The sequence below is a fragment of the Oreochromis niloticus genome, linkage group LG1 (genome assembly GCF_001858045.2).
Source record: "Oreochromis niloticus isolate F11D_XX linkage group LG1, O_niloticus_UMD_NMBU, whole genome shotgun sequence".
Classification (NCBI taxonomy): Eukaryota; Metazoa; Chordata; class Actinopteri; order Cichliformes; family Cichlidae; genus Oreochromis; species Oreochromis niloticus.
In genome coordinates this window covers 21,871,316-21,882,715 of record NC_031965.2, presented here as the reverse complement: position 1 = coordinate 21,882,715, position 11,400 = coordinate 21,871,316, and the positions used below count along the sequence as shown (strand labels likewise).

General features: G+C 41.9%; 1 protein-coding gene across 1 annotated transcript; it reads left to right on the top strand.

Annotated features, from left to right (window-relative positions):
• Nucleotides 1-999: 999 nt before the first annotated feature.
• atxn1l (ataxin 1-like) lies at nt 1,000-11,094 on the top strand. The gene is made up of 3 exons (XM_003442357.5): nt 1,000-1,117; nt 2,776-3,968; nt 4,723-11,094. Exons 2-3 carry the CDS (start codon nt 2,898-2,900, stop codon nt 6,172-6,174), a joined length of 2,523 nt encoding a protein of 840 aa, XP_003442405.1. The 5' UTR covers nt 1,000-1,117; nt 2,776-2,897; the 3' UTR covers nt 6,175-11,094.
• The last annotated feature ends 306 nt before the right edge of the window (nt 11,095-11,400 follow it).

Below are 11,400 nucleotides of genomic sequence, written 5' to 3'. Positions count from 1 at the left end.
GCTCTTCTCATGTAAAAGCAAAGCCTTTGTTCATTTTTTTTTTTTTTAGTCAAATCAGCATCTGCAGAGGAGATGATGCACAAAAAAAACTGCAGATCGTCATTTCAGGACAACAGGATTATGTACTGCTACTGTTTGGTGAAATGAAACGGCTACTTTACTGCATCAAATGATTAAAGGTACCAAAACAAACGTATGAAGCATAAGTATATAACTATTAATATGCATAGGCTATAAAAAGGACTAAAATTAATGGAGGGTTTCTGATGCTGCAGAATATAGGAAGTTACTACCCAATTGTAAATTCTATTTGGTCCATGTCTTCAGCTCCCCCTGCTGTGTGACACTTCGTATTGTACATTTAATTAATTTAGAACGAGGTTATTAGAGTTCACAACACCCAAATTAAATAGTAAGTGGGTATGAAAAAAACTGAAAATCCCCAAAACTAGACTAAAGATTATGTATTTATATAAATGACTGAAATAAGACACACCAACATGCAGGAAATATATTTAGTTTTTCTCAATTTGATCACATCTGTGAAAAATGGCTGGTATTGATTCACATGTTTACTGAGATTGGGATGTCTATATGACTGGAGATAAAATAGTGTTTTGTATGCCATACCTATTTTGACCCTCTCAGATTGTACCCATGATAATATAATTTCAGTCATATCACTGTAAAAACTAAAGCTAAGGCAGACACTGATCAAAACAAAGCAATAGCAAACAATTTGAAATGACAATAACTGATACTAATATCTATATGTGCAATAAAGTGAATGAACGCCATGTTTTTTGGCTTTGATGTGTTGTTGCTGTTATTTTGAAAAAACTGGGGAAAAAAAATCTGCCAGAAAAGCAATTGTGAGTATCTGTTCGCAAAGCATTAAAAGTCATATTATATTTTTCATGTGCAAGTAGGATAAAAATTTCGTTCTGCTGGTAGTAGTGCACGCCTAATCTAAGGGAGTAAACGTAGTGACGTCATTGTTGAGCGCCTCTGCTGGCCTTCGAAATGGGCTTGACTCCTGAGCCTTGATTACTTCAATTGTCCCCTCCGAATATCAACTTTTTAATAAAGAAACTCCTGTTCGCGATGACATTTGGAGGTATGTGTGCAGGTCGAGACGAAGCACGGGCGTTTATTAGAGGCTCCCCGCGCGCTGCCATCGTAGTTATGAGCTGATGTGAGTCGAGCAGGGCTGGAGTCAGTTCATTTAGCTTTAGCCGTGGGGCTAACTAGCCTGAACCTCTGGGCTGATGCACAGTGATAAATTATAGCGATAGGCGAGTGGCCTCGTATAACATTAGCTACAATTTAAACTCGTCGGCTACGCTTGGTGTTGCACTGCGAAGTGTCACACTGTCACTTCTTTCTCCTTAAAAGTAGGATTTCTAGTAGCTAGCTAACTTTAGCTAAGTCAGCTAACGGTAAACAGATTTCCCTGGAGTGTAGCGATAACAGGAAGAAAACTCTTGACTTATTACAGCATTAGTTGAATAGATGTTTCTAGATGAAAATTCACATTGTTTCCCGTATAGTTGTGCTGAAAGAAGTCTGGATTCTGGACTTTGATTTATTTATTTATTTTTTAATATAAGCTTTTTCAAATTAAATGTGTGCTAAATTAGCAAATGTGCCTTTTAGGAGCTGGTTGTATTTGTATAGTAAACAAGCTGATATGCATTGCAACAGTTATATTTCCAACTTTAAAACTGCTCAAGTAGACATGGAACAGCTGAATGTTTACTGGAGGGGGGCAGGGAGTATGTGAATTGGATGTATTGCACTTAATTGCAGTGGTGTTATTGTATTGTAATGTGACTGTAAAAAGTAGTTAATATAAAAAAAATGCTACGTTTTTTAAAATGGGGCAGTAAATTACATTTTGTCAGTTGTAAGATGTTTATAGTTTTATATACAGCTGTCTGTGTGTAATAAACAGTAATGAGTATTCATGTATTAGTACTATGTATGTACTGTTAATGTGTATATCAAGCAGCTTAAGGGTTTGTTTTCCCAGTCAAATGATTTATTTTTTCTTCTACAGTTAGATATGATCAGAGATGATTAACAAAATTCTGTTCTTAGATCAGCATAGCTGTACCTTTCAAAGTAGACTCATTTTTGCCAATTTCTAGCTCCATATTTTCTTTTACGATTCTACTACAGGAACTTTGAATAATTCAAAGTTATGCTAACTGAACTTGTCAAACAGAGATAACATCAGAAAAATCTGTTTGAAATCAAGAGTTTTGAGCCTGAGATTTTTTTTTGCTTGTGCTCACACTGGTCCTGTTCTTTGGAACAAGCTGCCTGCTGACCTGAGATCAAGTACAATTATGCATACATTCAAAAACAGGCTCAAAAACTTTTTATTCACACATTGTTTTATTATATTTTGCCGTTTTCACTTCCTGAATGCATTGCAAACCTATACTGGGATTTTATTTATTTATTTTTTGTCTTCTGTGTTAAGCACATTGAGTTTGCATATAATAAATGTGCTATATAAATAAAATTGCCATTGCCACAGCAAATACCCTAACCTGGTTGTGTTTAATATGTGCATCGTGACTTTAGCAGTATATATGAATGACCAAAAAAAAGGAAACCATAAGAGGTTTGCTTTAGTGCTTTCTTTCTGTGGTTGAGGGTAAACTAACACAACTTGTGGCCGACCATAAAGCCTACAAATCAAAGTTTTAAGTACTGATGCAATGAGACAGTATTATGTGTCTTATTTTATTGTATTTTTCTTTTCAGGTGGTTTGGTAGATGAGGTGAACCAGGTGATTTCAGAACTGGTTCCTGTGCGGGCTGACTGGCTTGCAAGTTTCAGTTCCTGTGCAGTACAATAAAGCTACTGGCTTTGTCTGAGGATAGCAATGAAACCAGCTCAGGAGCGTAATCAGGAGTGCCTGCCTCCTAAGAAAAGGGATCTCCCAATAAGTAACAGCAGCAGTGGAGCTGGAGGGACAGTGGGAGGTGGGGTTCCAGTCGGAGGGGCTAACAGCGGAGCTGGCAGTGCTGCTGGTGGTATTGCAGAAGAGGAAGTTGTTTCCATCCAGAATTGCGGAGCCAGCAGTGAAACTCAGGGAGGGACCCCCTCTGGAGAGTGGCTGCGAGCTCAGCCAGGGCTTCATTATGGAGTGGATAATTCTGACAGCATACCAGCAGTGCCCGTTGACCAGTACAGTATGCTCTACAAAGTGGCCCTTCCATCTGCTACCTACTCACCTACCAGTCTACACCCAGTGTTAAGCCACATTTCTCCAGCCTATACTGTACACTCTCCCCTCCTGCAGCATCATCCTGGCATTCCCTATCCCCCTCTTGGTTATGCACAGATCCCTCATTCTTCTCTCCAGTTTGTCAGTTCCCCTTATGCAGCAGTACCTTACGCGCTCCCCCCTGGGTTTGTCCCAGGATCATTAATCTCTCCCTCAGGGACCATCCCGCAGCCCCATGCTGTGTCCCACCTTGTTCCCTACCCATCTGTCATACAAGAAGGTGTTGTTTCTCCACCTCCTCAGGCCCAGGTGGCTGCTCATACCTTTGCCAAAGTTGCAGCTTCCAGTGGTGTCCCACTGATGCTGCCCTCAGAGCAAGCTGCCCAGCAGCACCTTGGTACTGTTGGAGTCCTGCCTGCAGCAGAGCTTAGCTCCCGAGGGATGCCCGTCTTCTGCCACCCTCAGGGAGCAAGGGGTGCCACTGCCGTCAGAGACTGCCACAGTTCCCAGCAAGAGAATGAATTGGAGGTGAATGGAGGGGACAAAGAGCAGGGAGCCAGAGAGGTTGTACCAGACTTGGTCTACACTGCCAGAAATGCACGTCTACCACAGGTTGCATCCAGCTCAGCATCACAGGAGCACAGCCAAGACAAAGTCCTGCAGAACCGAAGACTGGAAGAGAGAAGTTCTCCTGGTCAGCGCAGCACTCCGGACAGTGACCTGGAGGTGAGACACACTTATGGCTTTCTAACGTACCCTCTAACAGTGAAATGGTGATTTAATGCCTCTTTACAAGTTAAGGCACAAAGAATAAACCAAAGTTAACAGTTAAATAAGAAGAGCCAGGAGTTATATAAGACAGTGTGTGACATTGTTTCACGTGGTGGTGGTCGGAGGGCCCGGTGGCGCCAGTGTCCGGCAGCCTCGCCTCTGTCAGTGTGCCCCAGGGTGGCTGTGGCTACAATGTAGCTTGCCATCACCAGTGTGTGAATGTGTGTGTGAATGGGTGGATGACTGGATATGTAAAGCGCTTTGGGGTCCTTAGGGACTAGTAAAGCGCTATATAAATACAGGCCATTTAGTTACAGCTTAAGTTTTGTGTCACCTGATGCAAGGAAAATCATACCTTTGAACATGGCAAGCAGAGCACGACCAATAGAGAATACTTTTGAAGAAGGGTCTAGAAATGATGTCCATGCAGATCAAACCATTTTACAGCCTTTCTGTAAAAGAAGTCAGAGGAAGCTCTATGATTTCTGTCTTTTCTGAGGTCAGTTAAAAAAAATAATTTGTCTGGCCTGAAATCTCTTGTTGGAGTTGAAGATTGAGGAACTCGATAATTAAAAGCCACTCATATTTTATTTTATTTTTTTGGTTTCTTCAGGCTGCTGTGAGGCAGCATAACAAAAGCCATTTTTAAATTGTTCTGTGAAATTAAAAGTTGTTCAAATAACTACTCATGTATTTATTCAACTCTCAGGTGCAGCAGGTGGTTGGTCGTTTGGTTTCCTCTAACCAAAGTGGTATCGGAGCACGGAAAGAGGTCTCCTTTGCTCCCTTGAACCTCTCTCAGGGTGGCCACAGAGCCAGAGATGTCCACGGAGAGAGTCCAGGTGTAATTTCCAGCCGAACTGCGTATGCGGCGCAGACGGCGAGTTACAGTGATCACAGAGTCACCGCCCTCCAGCAGCAAGCAGGACAGCCGGGCCACGCTGTCATGTTTGCCAATGGGCAACCGGTACTTATTCCCTTGGAGTGTCATCCGCATCAGCAACCACAGCAACACTACCCGGGACAGGCTAATGATGCCTCAGCCAGCCATGCCTCTACCACCATGGCCTCCCCTAGCCCAAGCTTTAAAGCCTCTGATTCTTCAGCCAGAGTGTGCCTCTCCGAAAGGGTGGAGCCAATCACAGCTCAGCAGCAGCCTCTCCCGCAGCCTCCAGTCCAGCCTACAGCAGATGTGACTCAGGCCTTAACTTCAAGCCTTGCTCCCGCACCGGCTCCTTGCAACCCGTCGCACTTCATGAAGGGGGCAATTATTCAGCTGGCTACTGGGGAGCTGAAGCGTGTGGAGGACCTGCAGACTCAGGATTTTGTGCGTAGCGCCGAAGTAAGCGGAGGGCTTAAAATCGACTCCAGCTTGGTGATGGACATCCGCGGCAGCCAGCAGAGACCCGGTCTGGTGTCACTTCATTTTACTGTGGGGGAGCAGCAGAGCAAAGTGACCATCGATGTGCCCCCGGAGCACCCCTTCTTTGTCTTTGGCCAGGGATGGTCATCTTGCAGCCCCGAACGCACGGCCCAGCTCTACGGTTTGGCCTGCCATCATCTACAAGTTGGTGACATGTGTGTGTCCATCACCCTGCAGCAGCAGCCGCCGCTTCCTCCACAACAACAGAAGCAACCACAGCACCATCATTCACAAACGCAACAACAACAACAGAACCTGTCCAGGACTATAGGCAAAGCCAATGCTACATCAGGACCTGGTCACCAGCTAATGGGGCCTCCAGCCCCTCAGCAGTCACGGCCGCCATCTCATTTCAGATTGGACCGCATTCACAGAGAACGACAGAAGGATGGAGAGAAAGATTTGGCCGATAAAGAGGAAGCCACACAGCTGGGGGCTGTAGGGCGCACTGAGTCGCCCATCAGACCAAGTAGGACCTCAGGAGAGCATCCAAGGAGCCAGAGCAGTTACCACTTGCACACAGAAGCCTCTGCTTTTGCAGAGGCAGGGATGGGAGCAATGCAGGCTGCACTAGGTGCCTCACAGAGGCGCTGGTCCTCGCCTGGCCTCCGAAGATACAGTATGAAGGGAGACGAAGGGCCACGCCCTCAGATAATCAGCTCCAGCCACACAAGGCCTTCTTTCATCCCACAGGAGGTCAAACTGTCCATTGAGGGGCGCTCTAATGCAGGGAAGTAGCATCACATTTGGTAGCAACTATAGATGAGACTGCCACAAGTAAGAATGAGTCTGACAAGGAGAGAAAGAAGAAAACAAAGAGTGTGAATGTATCCTCAGAATGTTTGAGATTTTGCACACCTAAAATATACAAAAAAACCGACCAGATCTTTGTCTGTCTGGTGAGAAGTTCTGATTTTGTTCGAATGCCACTCAGCCAAAGGATGCAGACCTATTGGTCTCCAGCCAGCTGAGTTCATGGGACATGGGGGGGACATGAAAAGCGGAGTAGAAAGTATGTAGCTGAAGAAATGCCTACCATAGAGTCCTTACACACTGCATTTCTCTTCCTCCCTCCCTCCTCCGTCTCCACTTCCTCTTAACCATACTTGGAGGTTTCCATTGCATTCAAAACACTCTAGCTTCCTTTTTGACCAGACCGTCTCTTCAGAAGAACACAGACTACAGAAAAATAATGTATGTGTATCACAGTGAAGCTACCAACTCTGCAGGTCGTGATCTATTAAAAAGATCACCGCCAGGGATCTTTAATCTGCTTTACTGCTAAGATCCTATTTCCATCAAAAGCATTTCCCCCCCCCCCAAAAAATAGAGTTGCGGACATCAGCAGCTCCTGTGGTGATGTTGGCACTGTTGATGCTGTCAGTGTATGTTACATTATGCTTCTCCTGCAGGAGTCTTAAACCTCTGCTGTCAGCAGAGATGCTCTCTCCCCTCTCTCGTTTCTGCAAAGATCTCGTCTCAGGCCAGGTGTGGCATGTCCCACTTGTCTTACACTGAAATAGTGATAAATCAATCAGCTTGTTTGTTCAGCAATCAATTTCTCCTTCTCCAAAAGCCATTCACCATCATACTCTCAGATTTAGGTTGATGGCCCCAACGTAGATTTACAGAAATAATAAGCGATGTCACGCATTCCACTATTAACTTTTCCCCATGTAGGGAATCATTTTACTTCTCTCTTCACTTCCTCATCACCCAAACTGGTCGAGACAGATGGCCACGCCCCTCAGCTGGGTTCTGTCAGGCTTCACCAAGTCCTTGCTCATAGGAAGTTGTTGCACGACCTTTTACATTAGTTAAATGATTTAATTTCCCTTCCAAAGTCATGGCCTCCTCTCCTCAGTTTACCTCAGAGCTTTCACAACCAGACTGGGGAATTTAGTTTTCTCTTGTGAACTTTGTAATTAAGGAGGAGGCACCGACTGGTCATCACTAAAGCCACCTGTGGGAATGAGCCAGCAAGGTGTTTCCCTTTATACTTCGCTGGCTGCACTGCCACCTACAGCCCGGAGTTGGAGGGTGTAGTAGTTTTTTCTGTATATGAGTGGGGCCGTGATGTTCTAAACTTGACTTGCTCAGTAACCAGATTAAAGCAATAGTTATTTTTATGCTATGTGGCTTTACCGATCCGTATTGCCCTCTCCCAGGAATCTCTTGTGGGGTGTGGTAAATCTCGATAAATGTGCAGTGTGAGATCTCACCCTCTCATCCCGTGACTCTTAAAGGCGATGCACTCTTTTTAGTGCTCATTTTCGTTAATTTAGCAATCCTGCACAAACAAAGCCTTTGGGAATTTTCTCAAGAAGTCATTGTCCGAACCTGGATTTCTCACTTCGCTGATATTTTTTAATTTTTTTTATGGATTTACTGAAGTGCACATCCAAGAGATGCCCGGCTCTAATGAAATCACGATCATCATCGACTTCTTTTTTTTTACCTTTAAAGTGTACGTTTTGCATTGATACTAGGGTGTCCTTTTTCCAGTGGTTCCTAAGATTTTCTTGTGTTGCACATAGCAGATGTCACATTTATTTCATACTGACCTTTAAATAGGAATCACAGTACAGTAGTTTATTTTTTTAATGAAGGGAATAGGTTTGAAGTATCGTTGTTGGGGGTTTGTGGCGAGAGGAAAAAAAAAACTGACTTGCGTTTCTAAATCTGTTTACAAATTAGCCGACATAAATGCTGCAGTTTCTTCCTTTGTCTTTCTTACAGGAGAAAAAAAAAATCCAAAAAGGGTGTAATTGAAAATAAGTGCAATTAGACCATACATTAAATCGTAATCAGACGACATTCCTCATTCAGACATTCCCATCAAAAAGTACTTTTTTTGCCATAGATATCTGGACTTACCTTTGGCAAGTTACTTAGGAATATTTCATGTATCTTTTAAATTCGACGTGTTCAGACAGCAGCATCAGTTGTGTGGTTGTTATTGTCATGTCTGGCTGAAGTGTCTGTGCTGTTATGGACTAGTTTGTTTGTGAGGTCCAGACACTGTTGTGTGTTTCCCTTATATCCTCGTGACTCACTGAACGTCTATCAGCAGATAGAAGGGGTCATGAGATTGAGCCTGAGCAGTTTTAAAGGATGGGTTCACATTTTTCTTTCTCTCACGCACACGTATTACTTATTCCTTCTATCCATTCTTGCTTGTATAAAGATTCAAAGCTACAGCGGTCTTTCAATGCAGTTTTGTGTAATAGTAATATTGGGCTTCAGGAGTCATATGGCAAAGTCGCACATTAAAATGACTTTTAGAAGTTTAAATGTAACAGTCGTGCCATATCTATAAAAATAATTTAGTTTATTTTGTGTGCAGTTTCTTTCCGAAAAGTATTAACAATTGTAGGGATGTGGAAAACAAAACCTGTAACTATAACTGTTAGACAGTTATTTGATATTATCAAGTGTGTATTAATAACATGTCAGTATTTCTTTTCTTTCTTTTAAAAAAAAAAATATCATGGTTATCCTAACACCCGCATATCACGCTTGTTGGAGATACACATTGTGATTTGTGACAGCCAGACTCCTGAAGACCTCAAGTTGTGGAAAATGACCGAAAGAGTGAGACTGTGGATGCGCATAGTAGAGATGAGCTTCTTCTAAAGAGTGCTGGGGCTCAGCCTTTAGAGACAGGGTGAGGAGTTTGGTTTTTTAGAAAGGGCACAGAGTAGAGCTGCTACTCATCCACACTGAAAAGTAGCAGGTTGTTCGGACATGTGGTCAAGATGTCTCCTGCATTCTTGGAAGGTCCAGGTGTGTCCTACTTGGAAATCCCTTACTGTCCTTCCAGAAGAGCTGGCCAGCGAGAGCCGAGTCTGGATGTCTCTGTTTTGCCTGCTGCCCTCAAATCCCACTTAAGTGTCAGTGTAGGCCTGAATGAATCTTTTTACAGCCAGTGTGGACAGGAGGAAAGATTTTAACTAATAACTCTGTCAAACTTGATATGGACAGGTTAGTCAAACTAGCAAACATGTGAACCCAGACCTTTTTTTTTTTTATATCTGATCATCTGATAGTTTTTCATTCTGTAAGCAATATACACAATACCTGAAAACATTTCACGTAGTCTTCTCTATGCAGTAACCTCAGTATTGTACCCTTCATTGTCTTAAGTACAGCTCTCTGAAGCAGCAGGGCAGGTCGGCGGATGCAGTCGTTCTACGCTGATTTTTGCTTTAAATTACTCTTCTAATAGGAATCTAAGCAGTGTTTTGCTTTACCACTTTGTATTTTATGCTCAGTGATTCTCATCGATGTTTATTGTCCTGCAATGCCACACATTACCATGGCGCGATTGCTAATTCAGCTGTGTGTTTTAGGTCAGGATTCAATTGACGACATTTAAATGGTGCGAGCAGTGCCACCTGTGACTTTTCCTTTCTTTTCCCCCTCTGCTTTGGGAAGTATCCACTCAAATAAAGATGTCTAATGATCCACATCACTGATTGTCTGTTGCTGTAAGTAATTGCACTAAATGTCCTCCTTTACAGTGTTTGAAATCTGTTGGTAGTTTGAAGAGTTTCAAAATGTAAAGCACACAAAAAAATCACGGAGAAATCACAGGTTGTGCGTTTCTGTAGATAGCTGTATTTTTTGTATAGATAGCTTCGATGATGCTTGTCGTTAATGCCTTAAATTCTGCTTTGTACAATGTGTGAAATTTAAACGATGCTCCAGGTAGGCTCAGCGTCCCCGTTTCAGGTTGAATAAGAGCAAATCAGAAATGACAAACATTCATATTTAGATGTCTCAAAGGTTGACTGTGGCCTTTCTTTGGGACATGAACTCTGCAAAGTTTTGTTTTGGTTTAATTTTTCTTTTTAAATTCATTTCCTATTCCGTTAAGTTTTTAATAGATTCTTTAGGCTCATATTTAACATTCAGATCGTTTTTCTTTTTTTTTCTTCCAATATGTGGGAATGGAAAGGAGGCTTTTCTCTGCACTTTTTTTGTACACAAGACAGCAAAAGGAGGCAATCTATTAATTCCTCACATGCATAGACAGATGCACAGTTTTTATTGTTGTTGCACAGAATTTGTAGGGGTTTTTTTTCTTTCCTCCTTAGGAATTAATGGGTTGTGTTCGGTATTTTGTGCTCTGACAGTTTGAACAGCAGAGGCTGCATAAAGCCAAAACTTTTCTATCGGTGGTAATGTGACTCTTTTTCTTTTCTTTTTTTTTTTTAATGTTTTGTGGCGTTGCTTGATGGAATTTCTATGTGAACTACTTCCTGTTCATCCAGTATTGAACTGCAAAGGTGAATTTAGGACGGTTTTGGTGTCGCTGATGTCGAATTAAATCAGGAGAAATGAGAACGGTTAAAAGTTTTAAAGAAGTTTGTGTATTTTCAGATATGACTTTGTACTATTTTTTTTTTCTTCCGCACATGGTGACACTGCTTTTTATGTGATGCATAACTAAAAACAAAACAAAAAACAGCATCTTTTTAAAATGCCTAAATCTGCAAAATATATGCAATTATGTAAATGTAACATTCAATCCTCAAGTATAATCCAGGTTGTATGAACTTTGTATAGTGAGTTTTAATATCGTATGGCCGTACCAATATGTATTGATCTTAATCAGAAGCCTTAGAGTTGTCGACCCAAAGTGCTCCCTTAGAATACCCTACACCTACCTGACTTTAACAAAGCATTACTATCTCTATTTTGTTGCGTTTTTATTTGTATCCTTTTTGAATAAAATAGATTTGTACTGTATATTTGTACCTCTCTGTGAACTACTTAGAGCGTTTTTTGTTTTGTTTTGTTTTTTTTGTTGTTTTGATTTGTTTTGCTGTTTTAATTCTATGTACTTTAAGGACACAAAGATATTGTATTTTTATTGTTACAGCTAACTTGGAGACATTGCATTTATCATGTTTGTTAAGTAAACACAATATAATATATATATATAAATATATATACAAA